The sequence below is a fragment of the Cyprinus carpio genome, chromosome B25, assembly GCF_018340385.1.
Source record: "Cyprinus carpio isolate SPL01 chromosome B25, ASM1834038v1, whole genome shotgun sequence".
Lineage (NCBI taxonomy): Eukaryota > Metazoa > Chordata > Actinopteri > Cypriniformes > Cyprinidae > Cyprinus > Cyprinus carpio.
Window position 1 is genome coordinate 18344084 of NC_056621.1, and position 24295 is coordinate 18368378.

The window sequence follows — 24295 nt, forward strand, 5'->3', positions numbered from 1 at the left end:
GGGTTTTTGCATTGTTGACTATGCAAGCCCCTGGTAGGAATCCTCATAAATCTTCATTAAAGATCAGGGTGACAGGAGAGTAGTAATACTTCTTGTTCCTTTTTGCAGTTTTTTTTTTTTTTTTTTTTTTGCTGACTGCAGCATTGAAAAAAGCCAATTATCTGATTGCAACACCCTCTGCAAGTCCTGATGCCAAGATGTTTGGATGCCCACTCTCACCACCTGTCAGGAAGTTCGGGATGCACTGGCAGATGGCTGAGGTCCCTGGTCTTGGTGGCAAGCCTAGACTGAGCATTGTAATGAATCTGTAATTAAGAAATACGATCCTTCCGAGTGGAACAGGGCAACATATTGGCATCATCCAGAGGTCTCTGCCTGCAATGAGGAAATAGCATTTGGTATAGAGCAAAGCTTGACAACCCTGATTCTGGAGGGCTTCCTTCCTACAGACCTTAATTAGCCAGTTTAGGTGTTTTTGATTAGGGATGGAGCCAAACTTTCTGAAAGAGGTGGCTGCCCCAGTATAGATTATGGCTATAGTTGTTTAAGCTTTGTTTTTGTTGTGTTATGCATAATTTGTGAACATTTTACAACTTTACAACAAGTTTAGTAACAGGACACTTTTGCTCTTTCTACTTTCTTGATGTTGATCTTCCCGAAGCAACTCCTTACTACAGGGGGGTCCAATTCTAATCTTGGAGGGCCGCTGTCCGGCAGAGTTTAGCTCCAACACTAATTAAACACACCTGAACTACTCAAGATCTTCAGAACCTCTGCTAGAAACTTTCAGCCAGGTTGTTTGAGCAGGGTGGAGCTAAACTCTACAATATGTTGGCCCTTGTAGAAAACCCAGAAACAAAGATAAGGAGACTTTTGGTGTATCTTTAGGTTGATTCTTTTTTGACAAATCCTGTGTGGACCTGCAGACTAAGGCAGGCATACATTGTATTTTATTAGCATTCAGTGGTCAGTCCTTAGAAGTGGTGCCATTACACACAACCTCAGAAGTGACCACTTACCGAAAACATCTAAAGACAATACAGGAAATCACCCCCCACTGCGAGCTCCAGCAAACCTAGTCCCTAAAGATAACAGTACCCCAACTGGTTTAAGCAGCACCTGGTCATGAGAACTAAAACCATGTAAACATTCACAATCACAGTAAGAAAATCAGAGACTTGCAGAGACCTTCACTGGAAACCCTAGATAATCTAATCATTAAACTGCTGCCATAATGTTCACATTGAATACCCAATACAATATCCTTCACCTTAGTTTTCATATGATGGGAGAACTTTAAGACAGCATATAAAGTCTGTAATTCAGGGGTGTCTTAGGAAGGCTATTATCCAGCAGAGTTTGTTTACAACCCTAATCAGGTACACTCGAGATGAGCCTGGGGTTCGAGCCTCCTTCGCGGACAGCAAGCCAAGTTTGATTACCATTATCTGGCAGGATTGAATAGGCAGGCAAACTCGTGAACCAGCTATTCAAGGTTTTCAGGATCACTAGAAGCTTGCAGGCAGGTGAACTGGAGCTAAACTCTTTAGGAAAGTGGCCCTCCAGGAGCAGGATTGGACCCTCCTGCTGTAACGCATTAGTCTGCAGGATAATGCTATTGACACTAGATTCAGTGCATCGAAGAGTTCCTGTGTTCATGTGCTGGAGGGAAATAATGATTTACAGTAATTGAGTATTCTCTAGATGGCAGATATAGGCTGAGCACCAGTCATGTGGCAGTTGGCCAAATTTCTATATACTCTAGTCCTGAATGTATACTGAAAGGTTGGCATTCTCACTGCAGTGATTTGCAAAAAAGTGGACTCCATGCTTTGCTTGAAAAAGTGACCAGAAACTCTTCCAGAAGTGTCACTGTACACATTGTGTTCTCTGTGTTTTACTATATTCTGGATACATCCAAGGGTTTGATTGATTAGCCTCAACTGCCATTGACAGTAGCAGATGTTTTTTTCAAGGTGTCATTTCGATTTGTTCACTAAACATTGTTGATTTTAGTTGTAGCATGGGAAAGAGTAAAAGAGCATTTATCATCTGCTGACAGTCCAGATCATACTGGAATTAATGAATTATGAATGTGAAGATGGTTCTGTCTCCTCAGCATTGAGATTGGGCTGAGTTCTTAAACCATAGTGGGTTGTAGCACATTTTTTCCCCTTCATAATGGCTAATGTGCTGTGCTAGTAAGTACTCAAGGGTATTCCTGGCATGGTCCAAGTGTTACATGCCTATGGGCTTTGCAGCCTTTTTCTCATGTTTATTCCTTTCTATATCTCCCCTCTTTGACATCCATTTTTTAAATGCCAGCAAGATGCTGCTTTTTAAATTTAGATCAGCAAGTTCAGTGTGCTCTATACACTTCAAGTTTGCACTTGTTCAAAAGATTATACCACAGACAAGGATAATATTTTATATGAATAACAAAAGGGATAAGTTGGTTGTCACATGATCTGTCTGTTTCTTCATCTTTCTACCTGGGACAAGTTGTCACATTGTATTTTACACAATATCTGTCTATTCTTTGCTATATATAGAACAGTCTGTGGAGAGCGATGAAGAAGATAACCTGTCTCGAGTGATGAGGCTCAGAGCCACCATCCCATGGAGATCCTGTGGGACGTACCTGAGCTCAGCAGGCCTCCTGCTGCTTCTCCTGCTCCTGCTGTCCCAGCTCCTCAAACACTCTCTTTTGGTGGCCATCGACTACTGGCTCGCTCACTGGACGTCGAAAGTCATTACAGCCAAAATCGATGCAGCTGCACACAACTGCTCCCTAGTGCAGGTAAAGATAGCAGATCTTATGTGTAAACTCAATTTTTACACTTTCTGAGGAAAGCTATGTGGTTATTTACAAGTCTCTATGATATTCACATTTGTCACATTTGTTCAAAAGTGAACATCTGACACATGCCTTGATTTCTACTTTGAAAAATCTATGCCCTCTTGAATGATTTAGGCTCAGAGTGTTTAAGATTTACATAATGCTGAAGTGGCACAGTTCCTCAACCTTAGATGGACAGCTTAGATGCATGATTTCATTGGCTGATTGTGTTATTAAAATTCTCCAAGATAAATATGCCAAATTTGTAATGTCTACTAGCGTTTTATATGTCCATGATGCACATAAATGCTGAGAATAGCACACAGGAGAAAGACAAGAGAAGGTGTTAAGAACCAGAAACAGACTTCTCACTTTATTAATAGACCACCGCTGTCACTGAGGAAGAGCATGTTGTGGTGGGCTTAGCCTGGAGCTAGCATGTGTTCTGACAGCTCAGATAACACTGTAAGGCTAGACTCCAGTTGTTCAGGGTTAGAGAAGAGAACATTTATCTAATAAACCTCAGCTTGACTCAGTCAAATGGTGAAAATCGTGCTGCTTAGAAGAAACCAGTGGTTCTCCAGATCTTTCAGGCCTTTCTCATAGACAGAAAGATCCAGCCAAAAGGGTTTGCCTAATTATACTCACCATCCCACGGGATTCTCTGCACACAGCTGTTCTGTGCGATAAGTGCAAAAAATCTATTTTTTTCCACTTCACATGCTTCTCTTGAGCAGAGACACTACAGGGCATCTTATCAACCTATTTTTTTTTTTTTTTGTATTTTCCCAAACCAGTCATTCTGATCAATACTTAATTCTCCATCAATGCTTAGGAAATTGTGTTCAGCACATTTTAAACAGCCATGCAGAGTGCAAAGTAGACTTAAACCTGATTTAGATTTTCCACTAGTTAGTTCTTGTGTTTTTAAGTTAATTCTCATTATTGATGTTTTCTGCTGGTGTTCTTCGGTAATGAATAGCCTTTTAGTCGTCTTGATTACTCGATTGATTTTCTTTCAGTTTGTTATTTCTACAGCGTGTACGATTAGCATTTGAAGGGTTGCAGTGCATCAGTCAGAAAATCCTCAGTCTTGAAGTGTAATTTAAATGATTTGCCTGCTAGCAGTTTTATGGATTTTTGCACCTTGTATGGTAAATACACTTAAGGTCTTTCACATCCAGGACAATAATAATAACAGTAACTATTACTGTAACTTGTTAATGATCATTCTGTGAGTATAATAATAATAATCAGGGTGCGATTTGCCGGGGGGGATGGGGGGGATTTCCGCCCCTCTGGTCTATGCATCCCTGACTCTGCTGAATAACTTTTATCCCCGGTGGGGATAAAAACATCATGCAAACCCGCTCTGATGTCCAGATCTGAATCAAATGATTCGCGATACGCGATCCGATTGAAGCGCTTCGAAACAGTGAATCATTTTGCGACGCAATGGTTTAACTGATTTGGAGTTTCAAAAAGCTCCGTTGTGTTCTTTGCTCGCTTTCTCTATGTAATTTGTTGTTTGAATAACCGTGGACATTAAATCATTACAATTAATAGGCCTAACGTAGGCTTACAATGTTTTTATTAAACTGAGATCACACTAAATACAATTTCCGTCGTATTAAAAACATTTCATAAAATTTTTCAAAAGCATCCCCCCCTCTGTTTTTTTCACAAATCGCACCCTGATAATAATGATGACACTGAGAAACAATAATGTTGGAATCACTTTCAGAAGATTGTTTTTTCTAGCTGAAGAACAATAAAAACAGCCAATCAGACTCCACCTGACAGTGGATACCTTGCGAACATACTGCAACAAAATTCAGGTGTCAATTCACCTTTTAATGCTTAATTCTGTTGCGTACACATCAGATGTCAGTAATTTATAGGAGTGATAATTGCATTCTACAAAGAATTGACTCCAGAAAAACTCTGGTAGTGGCAAACGTACTTCTATACAGTGTTTACAGAACATAACTGAACAGCTGGTTGTTAATGTCATATTTAAATGTGTATCAGAGTTTTGTCTTGTTTTGACTCAGTGTTGCCAGATCTTGCTATAAAAAGTGAACTCCACCTGCCTACTATATTAGCTTTTTACTAAATTTTATAATTATCAGCTGAGTCCAAATAACAAGCCCAAAGATGCTTAATAAGCATTACTTATAAGTGGACATGGCAACTATTCAAGATAGCGCTTTGCGAAGTAGCCTTCCAAACATAAACAAAACACGACGGCTCTGTTGACAGTGCTTTAGTTAAAATCACTGAACATAAAACATCTTTGATTGCTGTAATATTACTTTGGTTAAAAATAGTGGATACTAAACATCGGCATAACATTGCTATGGTTTCCACGGTGTCAATCATAGCAGTTTCCAGAATGAAGAATTGTGTTCCATACACACACACAAATCGATAATTTTAAGGATTCACTCCTGTATTTAAATGCAGTTGTTGTTCCTAAATCTTTCCTTGGCCTTTAAAGAGTTCGAAGTGGCAGGCGAAAAATCTGCAGTGTGCGCTTATAATAAACAGAATATTATCGTCCATCAGTGTAGATGCTAATATAGTTATCTTTATTTTTGTAGTTATTGTTCTTGCAGCATTGCAACACTAATATTGGTATAAAAAAAAGATTAAAATATGCAGCTGTTGTTCTGACAAAACATGTTATCTTATGATTAGATTGATAGAATCACTTACCTGTGCACAGATATTCCGCCTTCAACTCATGTGGATACCAAGCAAGTTGGTGTTTTTTAAGTGTCATCATTGTTCTCCCTACAGGACGTTGGTTTCAGTCACTCATCATACCTGCTGGTTTTCAGTCTGCTGTGTTTTCTGGGTATCGTACTCTGTCTGGCCACATCAGTGGCTGTGGAGTGGACAGGCCTGCGGGTGGCCAAAGAACTCCACCACAATCTGCTCAATAATATTATCCTCGCCCCAATGAGGTACATCTAAACCTTCATATTCCTGAAGTGTTTATGTGGAATATTATTGTATATTGTGTGTAATTTGTCATGACTGAGTCACGGTGTGTGTGGGTATGTGTAAGATGAGAGGACATGAGGTACAGTAGGTGGCCAGGAGCATAGTAGAGAGAGAGTTTGTGTGTGTCTTGTTTTATTGCTCTTTTCCTGTGTACCCTCTCTATGGCTCATTTAGCTAAGCAAACAATGTTAGAAGGATTTAGTGTCTTAGAAGCACTCTAAGTGCTCATGGAAGGACATCTGGACAGATAGGGTAATATGCTAATCTGTAACTCACTGCTTCCCAAACTGGGATTCATGAGTTGTTGAAAAGCTAGTTAACTAAATAATAATAGTCAATAATAATAATAATAATAATAATAATAATAATAATAATAATAATAATAAAGTTAAATATACTTAAACATTTTAAAATAAATGATAAGCTGAATGTATTATTTTTATTTATTATTTTTGTTTATAATTTTGTTTACTTTTTTATAATTATGTGTTTACCTGCATGTTATGTGACCATTAACTGACAGAAACATGAGCAATGCAAATGTGTCAAATTATTAAAATATTAACTTAATATCTACTATGGTATTCCATGTAAAATTTAAGTCAAAGTGGTTAGGATGATGGAAAATTTTTGAAAGTCCCTGCTTTAGGGTATATTTAAGCCAAAAATGAGATTTTGTATTTAATATTTCTCAAACTCCTGAAGGGCAACAAAAAAATTTAAAAAATAAAAAGAAAGAAAGAAAGAAATGAGAACTGAAATAGTGCAATAGTCATATGGATTTTTTATCTTTTTTTTTCTTTCTTTTGGTACTTGACAGCCATTTGTCACCATCTAGTTTTGTTGTATGAAAAAAGTGGCCTTTGGCTAAATTTGATATAAGATTAAATTCTTCCCATCTTTCTTTTCCCAGGCTCTTTGAAACGACTCCTTTAGCAAGCATATTAAACCGCTTCTCTTCTGATACCAATACAATAGATCAGGTATGATGTTATGATCCGTCTGTGTGAGGCAATATTTTGTCCTTGGTTTACTAGGCATTTACAGCATTTAGCAATAGCTTTTAAATAACTGCATATGAATATTTCGGTCTCTCTGTGTTTCAGCACATTCCTGCCACTCTGGAGTGTTTGAGTCGCTCCACACTGCTATGTGTATCAGCTCTGGGTGTGATCTCATACGTCACACCGGTTTTTCTCATCATAGTTATACCGCTGGCCATCACTTGCTACTTCATCCAGAAATACTTCAGAGTCGCCTCAAAGTAACCAGTAATATTTATTTATCAGAGGCTTTTATATGAAACTGTTTACTTATCCATTGCAGTTGCAATGCTTTGTCCAGATTTGTTTTGCTTGATTTTGATTGAATCTTTATTTATTCTAGGAAAAATATTGATTTAAATATTGATTTGATGAATTTCATCTCCATACTAGGGATACTGTTGTTCACCCAAAAATGAAATTCTATGATTATTTACTCACCCTCATGCCGCTCCTGCTGTATGTGATTTTCTTTCTTCATCTGAATACAAATGAAGATTTAAAAAAAAAAATACTAATAATCCATCTTAAATAGTCCATATGATATATGATACAATTGGCGCCCAAATGTTGATACTCTAAAAAGCACATACAGCCATTATGACAGTAATCCATATGACAATAGTGGATGAATCAATGTCTTCAGAAGCAAACCAACAGGTGTGTATAAGAAAAATATGAAATATATATATTTTTTTAACAATAAACTGTCCAACTGTCATACACGTGTTCAAGAGAAAAGTTGTTTACATGAAAAGTGAAGTTTACATGAAAAGTGGTGATCCACGACTTTTGGATTTATGCTTGACAAACATTTACATGTTGTGATGTTTGACGCAAGCATATTGTAAAGTGTGATGTGTAAAGTTGTTGTGAAGGTGATGCACAAATGACTGTCTCTTCTTGCGCAATTTTGCATTTGAGTTTACACTTGATGTAAACGTAAGTGCATAGTGAAGTGTAAGCATGTTATGAATCTCCTTCAAAAAGTGGTGCGGAAGCACAGAGAAACAGCCCTTCTTGCACAAACTTTACAATGCAACAAAAATTTTAGTTTACATTTTGCGTAAATGTAAGAATATTGTGTAGTGCAAGCGTGAAATTCTTGAGAAGTGATGCGGAAGCACAGTGAAATACGTGCTTGACGCTCTCTCTAACGCATTTACGACAGCAGGAAACAATGATTTATAATTAAAATGTTTCATAAGGGGGTCAAGTTTATGCCTGATGTCAGTTCTTTATAAAGTATAATGTACACATAATGTATAATGTAATATAATGTGAAGTATAATGTACATGGTGAAGTGTGTATAAAACTTGTGAAGCTCACGCGGGAAATGATGTGGAAGGAAAGAGGAACATCACTTCTCAAGAGAGCTTCAATGCAACAACTTCTCAAGCGTAAAATTGACCCTCTCTTGAACGCATGTTGGCAGGAAGCCATGCTTTATAGTCAAGTTTATATTGATTCATTGATTCATCCACTGGGGTTGTATGGATTACTGTCATGATGGTTGTATGTACTTGTACGGACTTACAAAGATGGATTACGTTTCTAAAAATCTTCATTCGTGTCTGAAGATAGAACTTCATATACATATGGAATGGCATGAGTAAATGAGAGAATTTTCATATTTGGTTAACCTAATATTTAAAGGGCGTAATTCATTAATTAGCATTAGTCATTAATTGCTCACCTTCATGTCGTTCCAAACCTGTAAGACCTTTGTTGATCTTCGGTGCAAAAATTACGATATTTTCCCAATTCTGAGAGCTTTCTGACCCTCCCATAGACAGCAAGGGAGCTACCATGATCAAAGCCCAGAAAGGTAGTAAGGACATTGTTAAAATAGTTAAAAGAGACGTGTGTCTGACATGAAAGAGAAGAAATTGTTGAATGAAGTCATAGTTGTTTTCTTTGCACACAAAAAGTATTCTCATAGCTTTATAAATTACGGTTGAACCACTGATGTTATATGGACTATTTTAATGATGTCCTTACTACCTTTCTGGGCAGTGAATGTGTCAGTTGCGTTGCTGTGTATGGAGGGTCAGAGAGCTCTTGGATTTCAACAAAAATATCTTAATTTGTGCTCTGAAGTAATTAATGACATAATTTTTATTTTTGCTTGAACTATTCCTTGAAGCATTGAGATGTTTAGTTGAACTGACCTGTGTGTGTATTTGCAGAGATCTCCAGCAGCTGGAAGACAGCACACAGCTTCCTCTGCTCTCACACTTCTCTGAAACAGTAGAGGGGCTCACAACCATCAGAGCGTTCAGGTGTGCAGAACAACGTTCATCTGTTGATGGTGTCAGTCTTCTTCAGTCGCTCTGGTTAAAAGCATCTGCTTAATGCCTTCCATTTAAACAGATTCTTCTGGTACTTTCTTTTCTTAGGTATGAGCCTAGATTCAGACAGAGACTTCTAGAGTTCACAGATGCCAATAACATGGCCTCTCTCTTCCTCACAGCAGCCAATCGCTGGCTGGAGGTTCGAATGGTGCGTTTATGAGCCACACAAGTCATTGCGTCATTACTGTTTGTTCCAGTTTCTGTGATGTTAAAAATAAATGTCTTCTTCATTTGATCAAATGCTGCCTAAAATAGGCTCAGCAGTAACTGTGATACTGTTGTATCAACTGCAGGAGTACATTGGGGCCTGTATTGTCCTAATAGCAGCTGTGGCGTCCATCACAAACTCTCTGTACAATCATCTGTCGACAGGGCTGGTGGGGCTGGGTCTCACGTATGCCCTTATGGTAAGAACACACATACATATAAGTACTTTCCACACGTTGATCATCAGCAATGTTGGATAACTTCTGTATATTATATTTCTCAGGTGTCCAACTATCTGAACTGGATGGTGCGTAATCTGGCAGACATGGAGGTGCAGCTGGGAGCTGTGAAGAAGATAAAAGCTCTTCTGAAGACTGAACCTGAAAACTATGAGGGTCTTTTGTGTGAGTATCATGTAACATTGGATATACACATGGGATATATACAGCCATGTTTACAGACTACAGCTGCTTCGCTCTTCACTTCGATTCTCATTTTCACTGGACTTGTACACTCAGCATCTGTCTCCTTAATTTCCTGTTTTCTCAGTTTCTGTCCATCTCTGTATAACTTAAACCTTTTGTCTCTTTGATTGAACAGCGGTGTCTCAGGTTCCTGAGGGTTGGCCTCAGCGGGGTGAGATTCAGATCCAGAATCTGAGCGTGAGGTACGACAGCACCCTGAAGCCGGTTCTCAAACACGTCAATGCCCACATCAGCCCAGGACAAAAGGTACTACTGACAGTCCTCTGCAAACAAAGTCAAAAACAGTTGAGACAAATATCACTGCTTTTTTGGTGGTATAAACGTAATATTTTTTTTAATATACTGTATGTATTATAATAATAATAATATAATTATTAATTAGAAATTGTAATTATCTATTTAACTGTGTAAAAAAATATATGAACAGAAAATATATGCTCCATATATTTTTAATTATAAACAAGTACACCTGGACTCCTATTTTGAAATGTCTACACTATTGGGGGCTGTTCCTTCAGATGAGTTGATAAAATAAGCATTAAAATATGCTTACAACCATCTAAAATATATTATGTAAAGGGCATAATGTAGACAGTGTCATAATTCATCAACTCGAGCACCACCTTGTGACACTGCAACGTGCATCGCTATTTTTTTGTTAATGAAATCATAGCCCTTTGAAGTTTAATAATCAGTCAGCTGTATCACGATTTGTTTTTCCATCCCAAAATATAAGACCTCTTAAAATGATTATTAAGACGTTTGTTTTACCATTTAATGTATTGAAGACTTTTTATGACATTCAATTTAAGAAAACTCACCCGGAGGTATTTTGTTTTATTTGCACTCGTGCTCCTAAATACATTTTACAGTTCACACACATCTATTTTAGTCGCAAATGCGACTGAAGCGCCTGTACTGTCGAGCCCTGTTTTTTCTGTGAAATAACCGCTGCGTCTCTGCAGCACACAAGGGAATGTCAGTGGGAGGAAACAGTTCTTGCGCACACAGAACGAGCAGATACAAAGTGTAAAGGGGCGAGGGGTGATTTTCCACCAGTTATTCGATCGCAGATTGTTTCACTATTTCGGCGGATAAAAAAGTATAAAAGGATAAAAATAATAAAAGTAAAAAATGTTTCTCCAAATATACTTGGGCGGCTGTTAATATGCCTGGGTGGCCTGTCCAAGTAAAGTCTATGTGTGGGTAAAATTGTATATACATTTTATATTATTTTTATTTATATTATTATTTTTACTATTTTTTGTGTATTTGCTAATTAAAATAATTTATTATAAATATTGTAATAATACACAATTATTAATATTAAAGTATAAAAAATAATTATAAATTATTAAGTCAACTAATAAAACATCTTTAGGTTACGCATGTAACCCTGGTTCCCCGAAGGAACGAGACGCTGTGTGGAAACGCTATGGGAACACTTTCAGCGTGACCACGCTCTGAATCACATGTGTAATCAGTCCAATGGATGGATGAAACATCACGGGCGGGGTGACATAGCGACCAGGAAGCTTAAAAGCATGTTCGGTGGATACAGCGGCAGCTTCTGGGAAATGAAGCAAGCACTCACAGGGATGCTGGAATTATGGCACTGAGACGCAGCATCTCGTTTCCTAGGGGAACCATGGTTACATGCGTAACCTAGAGACGTTTCCCTTCAGGAACTCGAGTTGCAACGAAACACTATGGGAACGAGTATGGCCATGCTGTCAGACTTACAGTATAAATCCCTGCCTAGTGTGGGAGAGCACAGCTAGGGCGAGAGAACAGGGGAGCCGGGAGTTGCTTGACATCTAGGCCTAGAACCTGACAAACATTAGGGGCGTGGACCAGTCCACAGCGTTGCAAATGTCCTGCATAGAAACACCTGCCAGAAAGGTCTTGGAGGGCGCCACACTTCTGGTAGAGTGAGCCTTGACCCCCAAGGGCGAGGGGAGATCAGAAGACTCATAGGAGAGCAAATGGCATCCATTATCCACTGGCTGAAGGTCTGTTTAGAAGCAGGAAGACCTCTCTTGGGGGGACCATAGCACACTAGCAGTCGGTCCGCCCTTCTCCACAGGACAGCTCTGTGGACATATGTGTCCAGTGCTCGGAGTACCCGGAGCAGTGGGCAGCCATTTATGCTGCAGCACCTGGGGAGCAGTTGGAGATTCGGTGCCTTGCTCAAGGGCACCTCAGTCGTGGTTTTGCCAGCCCGAGACTCAAAACCACAACCTTAGGGTTAGGAGTCAAACTCTCTAACCATTAGCCCACGACTTCCCCACATGCAGATCTACAATGGGACGCAACCCTCCATCCTCCTTTGGAACAATGAAGTACCGGCTGTAGAACCCAAACTCTCTGTTGAGAGGAGGGACCACCTCAGTGGCCTCCTTCCTCAAGAGAGCGTTTACTTCTTGTTCCATTACCAGAGCCTGCTCGGGGCCCAAGAGAGTGGGAATGACCCCGTTGAAACGAGGTGGAGGAGAACAGAACTGGACTCTGTAGCCTCTTTCTATAGTGTGCAGGACCCATTGAGACACATTTGGCAGAAGTCTCCACGCTACCAAATATTCTACTAAGGGAATCAGTCTCTCGAGACTGACCTCAGGTGAAATCAGAGCGGCTAGCTCAGTTCCCTGAAGTGGCGGACTGGCAGGGGATGGCCAAAATAGCTGCTCTAGAGACCTCCGAAGAGGTAGCGAGCCTCCCAGTACCGCTATGTTTCCAGGCGGAGACTGAGAAAAGTTTACGAGCCTCCTGGTACCTGTTGTCGATGGAGTTGACATAATCATCCAGCTCTTTTAGCAGGTTGGCTTGGTAAGCCTGCAACACCGCCATGGTGTGCGAGCAAGTGCCAGTCTGACCCGATGTCATGTACCCCTTGCCCACCAGCGCTGAGGTGGTCTGCAGCAGTTTGGAGGGCAATGCCGGAGCCTTCAGGGACGATGCTGCCCTGGGGACAGATAGCTCGCAAGCATTTACTCAATCTGGGGCATTGCCCTGTAACTGTGATCACTCAGCCCCACCACGTTGGCATAATGACTTCAGGCGGGACTGAAGATATGGGCCGAGAAGGGTCTCGTCCACAACCTCGACACCTCGGTGTGGAGGTCGGGCAAAAAAGGCAGGCTCTGGCGTGAAAGTGGCTGCTTACTCTGCAGAAAGCATTCATCGAACTTGCTTTTCTGCTGTTCAGCCTGTTTCTCGGCAGGCCATTCAATGTTTAGCTTGGCCACAGCACAAGTAACCACCTCCAATAGCTCCTCATACTGGGGTGATTGAGGAGGCGAGTCCTCATCAACGCCCACCATGTCAACCTTCTCAAAGGAAGACAGAAGGAGCTTCGAGCCCTCTCCCCAGGGGGAAGAAACCAGAGAGCAGGCTTCCGATCCCAGAGAGTGAACGTTGGATCTGGCGGGTGAGGAAGAAGAAAGGGACTCGCCTGTCTCCATCCCTCCATCAGATCCATCTGCAATTCCCACGAGTGAAGCCACCACTCCGCCTCGGTGGAAGCGGGGCTGGCACCACGAGGAACGCTGGTGAAGGCTCCCTCCTGGAAGAGAGTCTTCCGGGAGCAAAGAATATGCAGTGGCAGATGTTCGCAATGCTCCCTCGAGAGCTGACTCTGTGTGCTCCGCTCCCAAGCAGACAACGCATAGCCTGAAACGCTGTCTGCTCTTGCCTAAGTGTTTAGTCTTATCACTCGACTTTGGCATGGCTTATAGTGAAGGACAGACAATAAATAAGACTCACAAACGGATAGTCAGACTGACACACACACAGAGTGCTTGCTGAATGACAGAAAGCTGCCGCTGTATCCACCGCACGTGGTTTTAAGCTTCTTGGTCGCTACGCCACCTGGCCTGTGACGTCTCGCCCATCCATTGGACTGATTACACATGTGATTCAGAGCATGGTCATGCTGAAGGCGTTCCCATAGTTTCGATGCAGCTCGAGTTCCTGAAGGGGAACTGTTGTGTTGATCTGTTATAGGTTGGAATCTGTGGTAGAACAGGAAGTGGCAAGTCGTCTTTCTCATTAGCCTTTTTCCGGATGGTGGACACATTTGAAGGTGACTTATTTTTCAAATTCAAGCTAATGTAATTTAAATTACAGAGCATGTATAATATATAGCATGGATTTTAAGACTCTATAATTTAACAGGACGAATAATCATCGATGACATCGATATAGCAAAGCTGCCTCTTCAGACGCTGAGGTCGCGCTTCTCTATTATTCTGCAAGATCCCTTCTTATTCAGCGGAACCATCCGGTGTGTCTCATGAAACCGAATACTGCATGAGTCAATGATTGTCATAATATCCTAGACATTATTTTATTCATTTACAGTTGTAACAAATGTACTTACGAAGAACATAATCAGTTTGAATTGGATACATGAGATATGATTTCACAAACTGTACATTATATACATTATGAATGCAAGACAGACAAGCATTAATAAGCATTTATATATTATTTGTCACTGCCATTCTCTAAATGTACCATAGCAACAGCAGAGTGAAATAATTTTTTGTCTTGTTTCAATGTTTTTAAAAGCCCCATCATACATCACCACGGGACTGAAGAACAGAAGGATTTCTAGGGCAAGCTGAATTTATAATGAAGTTTTATAATACCTCATTTTGTTCTGTTCAGTTTTAATCTAGATCCAGAAATGAAGGCTACAGACAGCATGCTATGGGAGGCATTAGAAATCGCACAACTCAAACCAGTAGTTAAAACCCTGCCTGGAGGACTAGGTAAGACAAAAACCATGCCAACCAACCACGTGATAGAAATCACGTTAAAGGGATCGTTCACCAAAAACGTGTAAATTTTGTCATTACTCAACTTCATGTCTTTCCAAACCTACTGTATATTATTTTTATTTTTTTTCCTGTGGAACATAAAAGCAGATCCTTTCTATCCCTTTAACCCTGTAAAGCCTGACGTACAAAATAACAAAATGGAAGAGTTTATTAAACCTTCAGAGAAAAACTCTCTTTATTGTTGTTGAGTATCATATTTGATACATCAGGCTTTTATGGCTCATATAATATGATATAGTCAGAATATGAAGGGGGAAAAAAATATCTCAGGCCAAAACTGAGCAAAAATATGCTGATATTTTTATGGCCAAAGCATATTCTGATAGCTTGTAAATAATTTTGAATTTTATGACAGTATAGCAGAATATACTGTCATAATCATATAAATATTAGTTGCCACTCTATATTTTTCCCATTAATAAGTCGTAGTAAGATGATATTTAAATGTTTAGTTTTCTGATCAAAGCTTGTAGTTTCCAAACAAATGATGCAATGCAACACAATGATTGAGCCTTGTGGATTCACATTTGAACATGATTTTTTTCCCTAGAATATCAAATATGTATAATCAAGTAAAAAGTTGCTTCAGTCCAGTAAGTGTTCATCTTCAAATATTACTAACAGTATAACATATATTATGTTATATTATATAAAGATTTCACCGCAAAAAGACACATTATCTACAACCTCAAGATGGATGATTTTACAATTAAACTAATAGATTTTTCACTTGATGGAAAGTATAAATGATCATTCAGATGACAGAAGCCATATAGCAGATTCTGTGCAACAGGATTTTCAGTAAACTTTTGATCATTTAGAGGAATTTAGAGAAATGAGGTTTATATGGTTTTATGAATAGATGCTTTTATGAAAGAATTAACTGGTGTACCCCTCTGAACAGTCCCAGCTGAAATTATATCTCATATTTCTAAACGAGAGCACATCAAATTGACTGCGTGGTCAGCTGATAATCACATCACCTCCAGACATCAAACCAGCTGCAGGCTGCAGCACCATTTCACTCTGAACATATAAAAATCAAAAATTATGACTAATGATCTTTCACCTTGTGTTTCAGATGCCATAATAGCTGAAGGTGGGGAGAACTTCAGCCAGGGGCAGCGTCAGCTCTTCTGTCTGGCACGTGCATTCGTGCGGAAGAGCAGTATTCTGATTATGGACGAGGCTACTGCTTCCATAGACATGGCTACGGTGTGTGTATGTGTGTGTGTGTGTGTGTGTGTATTTAGAAGTACAATAGAAAGTCTGAGAGGTAGAGGGAACAGCCCAGGGGCCAAGACCTCGATTCTCAAGCACTCTTCTCCTCTCCTTCATCTCTCTGAATAAATGAAGCGTGGCTCTGCTAAATGCACTGGCTGAGTTTAAGAGAGGAATGGACACACAGTGAGGGTCAATTTGACTGATTCCTACTGAAAGGAAAGCATCTGTGTGAAAAGTGCTGGTGTTTATACAGCACCCACAGACTGATAACAAGAATTCAGTATAAAAATGCCATGCCAGGATAAATGTAAGCCATCATTAAAGCACTAATATATAAAGTAACATATACTAAAATTCATGTTAACTTTCCAATGAAATCTTCACTTAAATTGTATTGAGAATAAAATAATTATAATTTGTAAATACATATATTGGAGAAATGCTCTAGAAATATTATTTTAATTAATTAAAATATATTTAATATTAATATATTAAATATATTTAAATATCATAAATTATATGAATATAAATATATACAAGTAAATACTTTAAAAACATACTGTATGTGTGTGCATTTATATACATAATAAATATACACAGTACACAAACATATATTATGTAAATAAAAACTTTTATTTTGGATGTGATTAATCATTTAACAGCACTATATATTATATATATATATATATATATATATAATGCTTAAAACACATAATAATACATATATATTATAGTGGTGTTTTTAATATGTTAAGAAGTAAGAAATTTTTATAAATAAAAAATTATATAAAAATTATCAATACTGTTGTTTTTAATAGGTTAGGCCATAAAAATATAAACCAATTAATATATAATACATTATATGTTATGTTATTTTTTATAGTCTAGGTTAAAAGGTTACAAATTATTTAAAACATATAATATAATGTTCTTTTTAATGTTAGGTTAGAAAGTTTGGAATTCTAAAAAATATATAATAAAATATGCTCATCTTAGTAGGTTATATATAGTATATTTTATTTTTAATTACTAATGCTCTTTTTAATAGGTAAGATTCAATAGTGATATTATTAAAAATGATCAAATATAAAGCTTAGGTTAGTTTTAAAGTATAAAAGTCTTTAAAAAAAAATCATATATTACATTGTTATGATGTGTTATATTAATAATGCTCTTTGTTTAATAGGAGAGCATTCTGCAAAAAGTTGTGATGACTGCCTTCGCCGACAGAACTGTGGTCACCATTGCTGTAAGTTCCCTATTAGGTTGCTTTCTGACTTTAATATTTACATTCTAGTTGTCATTAAAGTCTGACAGCATGACGACGACTGAATGCTTTTAATGACTGAGAGACATTTATCCTGTTCAAACAAAGTCTCAGGCCCTTGAACTTTATTGTGTGTTTTTCCACAGCATCGTGTGCACACCATCCTGAATGCAGACCTGGTGATTGTGATGAAGAGAGGAGTCATTCTGGAGTTTGAGAAACCAGAGGTTCTCCTCAATCAAGAGGACAGTGTGTTTGCGTCATTCGTGAGAGCCGACAAATAAACCAGAGACCCTTGACTGAAAGTGCAATTGTACCATAAATAATAATGAATAATTTATTACTGGGATTATCATCACATTTGTAAATAAAATATTAATCATTTATTAATAAAAAATATATAAAAAAAAACAAGTTGTATGCTTATTTTGATTTTCTCCCTTTTATTTTTAATATTGCTAAATGTGTCAATTTTGTCAGTATATACGTGTGTGTGTGTGTGTGTGTGTGTGTGTGTGTGTGTGTGTGTACAGGTGCTGGTCATATAATTAGAATATCATCAAAAAGTTGACTTATTTCACTAATTCCATTCAAAAAGTGAATCTTGTATATTATATTAATTAATTTTGATGATTATAACTGACAACTAAGGAAAATCCCAAATTCAGTATCGCAGAAAATTAGAATATTACTTAAGACCAATACAAAGAAAGGATTTTTAGAAATCTTGGCCAACTGAAAAGTATGAACATGGAAAGTATGAGCATGTACAGCACTCAATACTTAGTTGGGGCTCCTTTTGCCTGAATTACTGCAGCAATGCGGCGTGGCATGGAGTCGATCAGTCTGTGGCACTGCTCAGGTGTTATGAGAGCCCAGGTTGCTCTGATAGTGGACTTCAGCTCTTCTGCATTCTTGGGTCTGGCATATCGCATCTTCCTCTTCACAATAGAAAATCTATGGGGTTAAAGTCAGGCGAGTTTGCTGGCCAAATAAGAACAGGGATACCATGGTCCTTAAACCAGGTATGGGTGGCTTTGGCACTGTGTGCAGGTGCCAAGTCCCGTTGGAAAATGAAATCTGCATCTCCATAAAGTTGGTCAGCAGCAGGAAGCATGAAGTGCTCTAAAACCTCCCTGGTATACGGCTGCGTTGACCTTGGACCTCAGAAAACACAGTGGACCAACACCAGCAGATGACATGGCACCCCACACCATCACTGACTTTGGAAACTTTACACTGGACCTCAAGCAACGTGGATTGTGTGCCTCTCCTCTCTTCCTCCAGACTCTGGGACCCTGATTTCCAAAGGAAATCCAAAATTTACTTTCATCAGAGCACATAACTTTGGACCACTCAGCAGCAGTCCAGTCCTTTTGAAGCGAGACGCTTCTGACACTGTCTGTTGTTCAAGAGTGGCTTGACACAAGGAATGCGACAGCTGAAACCCATGTCTTGCATACGTCTGTCCGTAGTGGTTCTTGAAGCACTGACTCCAGCTGCAGTCCACTCTTTGTGAATCTCCCCCACATTTTTGAATGGGTTTTGTTTCACAATCCTCTCCAGGGTGCAGTACTCCCTATTGCTTGTACACTTTTTTCTACCACATCTTTTCCTTCCCTTCACCTCTCTATTAATGTGCTTGGACACAGAGCTCTGTGAACAGCCAGCCTCTTTTGCAATGACCTTTTGTGTCTTGCCCTCCTTGTGCAAGGTGTCAGTGGTCGTCTTTTGGACAACTGTCAAGTCAGCTGCCTTCCCCATGATTGTGTAGCCTACAGAACTAGACTAAGAGACCATTTAAAGGCCTTTGCAGGTGTTTTGAGTTAATTAGCTGATTAGAGTGTGGCACCAGGTGTCTTCAATATTGAACCTTTTCACAATATTCTAATTCTCTGAAATACTGAATTTGGGATTTTCCTTAGTTGTCAGTTATAATCATCAAAATTAAAAGAAATAAACATTTGAAATATATCAGTCTGTGTGTAATGAATGAATATAATATACAAGTTTCACTTTTTGAATGGAATTAGTGAAATAAACTTATTGATGACATTCTAATTATATGACCAGCACCTGTATACGGAAATACACCTTTTAATAGGTTATATTTACAATGCTCTTTTTCATATTAAAGTTAAAAAGTAATTATAATATATAATGTAACATTACTTTTTGTAAATAGATTAGGTTAAGAAGTTGGAAATTAACAAAACAAAATGTAATATATAAATAATATATAATAAATATATGCTTTTTCAAATAAGCTTGTTAAAAACCTAGAAATTATTAAAAATAATTAACATAATGCTGTTTTTAATGGAGTAGGTAAAAAGTTAAAAATTAACAATTTAATATGCTATAACATGCTATAATATGCTATAATATGCTATAATATAATATAATATAATATAATACACACTTTTTTAAATAGGTCTGTTTTAAAAAGCTATAAAATATGTACAAATATAATAAACTGATATAATGCTATTTTTAATAGACTGGTTAAAAGTTGGAAATAAACCAATATAATTATATAATTCTCTTTTTTTAATAGACTGGGTAATACAGTTAGAAATAAAACTATATTATTTTATATTAAATAATAATGCTCTTTTTTTAAAAGGTTTGGGATAAAAAGTTTGAAATTATTTAAAAAATAAATACATTTTTATATTAGTAGTTAATGCTCTTAATATGAGATAATACTACAGTACAGCATTGTTGACTATAGCTTATAGTATATCTGTCTCTTTAGAACTGGTGTCCTCACTATTACTAGTAGTGTAGTATAGTCATAGTAGTGTATAGTTAAGTCTAGCGTGTCTTTTATTGTTAACGTAGAGCGGTTTCTAACTGTGCTAAAGTTCGCGTTTAGCACGCATGCCCTGTGCAGAACGAGTCATTCTGTCCGGCCCAAAGTCACAGCTGAGAGGTTGTGCGAGAAAAATATCCGGTTGCAATTGACAGGCAGCGGCAGCAGGAGCACTAAAAGCGGCGTCTTCCCTCGGGACCTCCTCACCTCCTGCGGGCTAGTGTGCAGAGTTTGTGCGGGAAAAAAAAAGGAAAAAAATCCAGAGCCACGTTACGACTTATTAAGGAAGCCAAATTATAGCATGGACCAGCTATGTTGTCCAGAAAAGGACTCATTCCCGAGGATTATCTGCTGACCCGCTTGGCGGAAGATGTGTTGCAGCCAAAATTCAAGACTAAACAGCGGAAAGCGCGATTCGTCGCCAAGAATGGAACGTGCAACGTCGCGCACACGAACATCCGCGAACAAGGACGCTTTCTCCAGGACGTCTTCACTACTCTAGTGGACCTAAAATGGCTTCACACGCTCCTGATCTTCACCATGTCGTTCCTGTGCAGTTGGCTCTTGTTCGGGATGATCTGGTGGCTCGTCGCGTTCGCGCACGGAGATCTGGACACGAAAGGGGACGACTTTGTGCCGTGCGTAACGGACATCCACTCGTTCTCCTCCGCCTTTCTGTTCTCCATCGAAGTCCAGGTGACTATCGGCTTTGGCGGGCGGATGATCACGGAGGAGTGCGTGTCGGCCATCGTGATACTGATCCTACAAAACATCGTAGGTCTGGTAATCAATGCCATCATGCTGGGATGCATCTTCATGAAAACAGCGCAAGCGAACCGGCGAGCGGAGACGCTCATCTTCAGCAAGCACGCGGTTATTACCGTCAGAAACAACAACATGTGCTTCATGTTTCGCCTCGGGGACTTGAGGAAGAGCATGATCATCAGTGCCACCGTGCACATGCAGGTGGTGCGCAAAACCGTCACCAATGAAGGCGAGATCGTGCCTTTGGACCAGATAGACATCCAGATGGACAACCCGGTTGGCACCAACAGCATCTTCCTGGTGTCTCCCCTCATCATCAGTCACGTCATTGATAAAAACAGCCCTCTGTATGATTTATCAGCGACGGATCTGCAGCACGAGGACATCGAGGTGATCGTCGTTTTGGAGGGGGTGGTGGAGACCACCGGCATCACCACCCAAGCGCGGACCTCTTACCTGTCCGAGGAGATCCTGTGGGGCCAGAGGTTCGTGTCTACGGTGTCTGAGGAAGATGGGATGTACGCCGTGGACTATTCTAAGTTTGGGAACACCGTTAAAGTGGCGACGCCGAGCTGCAGCGCGCGCGCTCTGGATGAGGCGGGAGGGATGGAGAGCTTCAGACTAAAGGAGTCCAGCGGCGCGTCAGTGAGGAGGAGAATCAGACATCAAAACACCAAAGAACAGTGAAAGTACTCTTTCATTAACCTCCTGAGACCCAACCAAATGGTATATATATATATATATAAAATTTTAAGTAACCTATAACACACACACACACACACACACTATTGCCAAAAGTATTGGGATACCCCCTTCTAATGAACAGGTTTGACTACTTCAGTAATTTCCATGAATACAAATGTGACCATGAACCACAAAACCAGTCGTAAGGGTCAATTTTGTGAAATTGAGATGTATACATCTTCTGAAAGCTGAATAAATAATCTTTCCATTGATGTATAGTTCATAGGACAATATTTAGCTGAGATGCAAGCATATTATGAATTGTGTGCTTCTAATCTTATAGCAACAGTATGGACACTACCATTTTCTATTCTAACATGACAATGCCTCTGTATATAAGACAAGGTTCAAAAAGGTTCAAAATTCATCTAAAATGACTGTACCCATATATACAAGTCGCTGGTGTTTGGTGATGAGTTTTGGGCTCAAGGTCTGCATTTAAAGTCACACCAGAGGTTTCTGCAGACCAGTCAAGTTCTTCCACACTGACTCAATCAATCATTTCTTTTTAAACCTCACCTTATACCTCATACTCATGGAAATAACTAAAGTAATCAAACTTGTTCATTAGAAGGGGTGTCCCAATACTTTTGGCAATATAGTGTGTGTGTGTCTGTGTGTGTGTGTGTGTGTGTGTGTGTGTGTGTGTGTGTGTGTGTGTGTGTGTGTTGTGTGTATATATATATATATATATATATATATATACATACAGTGGTGGCCAAAATTATTAGAACACCTGACAGATCTGAAAAGATTGACCTTTTTTGCCTTCAAAACATGATTTCATTCCATAACGTTCATGAAACATGCAGATGATTGCTCTGAACACAACAAATATCAGATGAAGTGAGTTTTACTGTTTTTATCCACTTTTAACACTTTTAAAATTTGGTGTGTCCACCTTTTGCAGCAGTTACAGCAGCACATCTCTCTGTAGTATCAATATATTTCCTGAGAACTTCAAAACTAATATTATCCCATGCCTTCTGCAACTCAAGCCAAAGGCTCTCCTTTGAAAGTACAAGTTTATTTTCTAACTCGCCCCCAAATTTGCTTGATGGGGTTAATGTCTTGACTTTGTGGGGACCAGTCCATCATTTTCAGTGTTTCAGCAGATTCCTTCCGTTGCAGATAGTTCTGCCAATAGTTTGTTTTATGGGTATTGTAAAGGCCAATTCAACAAAAAAAAACTGAAACCTCTTAAATATACCAAGTGTTCTAATAATTTTGTCCACCATGGTATATAATTGTAATATATTACATTTAATTTATACACACACTCCGCTAATATTTAATTTGTAATTGTAATTTAAATTTAATGCTACTTTTTAAAATATTTGTATATTTGATATTTTTATATATGCTGCTTATTAATGAATTGTAATAATTCATAACAACTATTATACTAAAATATATTTAAGTGTAATATTTAACATTTTAATAATTTTTTATATAAATTTAATCTGAGATCTATCTAAAAGTATTATTACAATTAAATATAAAATATATTACAATTAACATTAAATAAAAAATAATATATTTTAAATGTTAATTATTTATATTTTTTATATAGGTTGCTCTCTAAATTCATTTATTAATTCATAATAATTAACAATTAATTCATAATAATTAACACATTTAATTTTTTAAATATTTTAATTGCATTTTTAATCTAAATTTTAATTTGAGATGTCTTTGTATCTCTTTAAACAAAACTAGATATGTCCACTTAATTGGTAAGTCTCAGGAGGTTAATGCTGAAATACCACGTTTGTATTTATAATAAAACATTAGAGCAATATTATATATTAATATTATATATCTTAGTGAGGATATTCAGTTCTAAGAAATACGGATGCACTGTTGAAAATACGTGTTTTCTTCATATAAAGGTCTCTTGTTGAGAGATATGCACGATTGAATAAAGCTCTCAGGGTGTTGAATGACTGCACGTGCTTGGAGGAAGCGCATGACGTTTCACAAAATCAGTTTTATGCCTGCCTTGTTATATAAATAAACCAGCCTGTTTATTTGTATTGTGGTCCTGTTTAAAACTTACACAGTAAATTTAAAGGTGTTGCTTTCAAGGTTTTTGTTGTACTCCTACAGTACAGCTAAAGTTTTACCTTATAGATATTAATTAGGTGACTCTGATTTCCCAGAATCTAATTATCCTGATGTTTATGCGTAACAGCGTCTTAAGCCGCGTTCAGACTGCACGATTTTAGCCCAGTTTTTGGCTCGCCGACAGGTTTTGAGAAATCGCCGACAAATGCCCGAAGTCACAGGCAAATCGTTGCTCGTTCACGCGAGTGACAATCACGCAGTGTGAATGAGCAAAGACGCGATCTGAGAGAATCGCCGACGAGTCACCGACCGCCCGTGAGATATTTGGCATGCTAAATATCTGGACCTGTCGGCGATCAAAATCATGCTGTGTGAAAAAGTGTTCTGACTGAAAACTACGTCGGCGATGACTGACAGCCAATGAAGAGAACAAGATACAGAGCAGCGGGGTAGTTCGGGGAGGAGTTATTATACCACCATATTCAGCAAGCATGGCTTCGTTTCAGAAAAAGCCGCCTTCTCGGTCTATGTGGACCCAAGAAATGGAAGAAAAATTAGTAGAAATTTGGCAGGAGCACCCTGTGTCTGTTTGACGTTTCATCTGAGCTAGCCCAGTCTCACGTGAGAACTCCGG

The 24295-nt window shown here is 38.6% G+C and overlaps 2 protein-coding genes across 5 annotated transcripts in view; both read left to right on the top strand.

Annotated features, from left to right (window-relative positions):
• Positions 1-17673, top strand: part of LOC109088442 (ATP-binding cassette sub-family C member 8-like) — a 78452-nt gene extending 60779 nt beyond the window's left edge. The window contains exons 26-40 of one of the 4 annotated variants that reach the window (XM_042753740.1): positions 2553-2800; positions 5642-5808; positions 6762-6831; positions 6955-7112; positions 9082-9174; positions 9292-9394; positions 9540-9653; positions 9737-9857; positions 10054-10184; positions 13941-14019; positions 14112-14220; positions 14607-14710; positions 15861-15994; positions 17190-17252; positions 17417-17673. In XM_042753740.1, the coding sequence (XP_042609674.1) occupies positions 2553-2800; positions 5642-5808; positions 6762-6831; positions 6955-7112; positions 9082-9174; positions 9292-9394; positions 9540-9653; positions 9737-9857; positions 10054-10184; positions 13941-14019; positions 14112-14220; positions 14607-14710; positions 15861-15994; positions 17190-17252; positions 17417-17554 (1832 nt within the window). In that variant the 3' untranslated portion in view covers positions 17555-17673. Of the gene's footprint in view, positions 1-2552; positions 2801-5641; positions 5809-6761; positions 6832-6954; positions 7113-9081; positions 9175-9291; positions 9395-9539; positions 9654-9736; positions 9858-10053; positions 10185-11348; positions 11421-13940; positions 14020-14111; positions 14221-14606; positions 14711-15860; positions 15995-17189; positions 17253-17416 lie in introns of those variants that run through there. The other 3 variants (XM_042753741.1, XM_042753742.1, XR_006158653.1) reach the window with 3 other exon arrangements.
• Positions 17674-20020: 2347 nt separating this feature from the next.
• On the top strand, positions 20021-22196 carry LOC109053353 (ATP-sensitive inward rectifier potassium channel 11-like). Its single transcript, XM_019070753.2, has one exon. The coding sequence runs from the start codon at positions 20398-20400 to the stop codon at positions 21535-21537; it is 1140 nt and encodes a 379-aa protein (XP_018926298.1). The 5' UTR covers positions 20021-20397; the 3' UTR covers positions 21538-22196.
• Positions 22197-24295: the final 2099 nt, after the last annotated feature.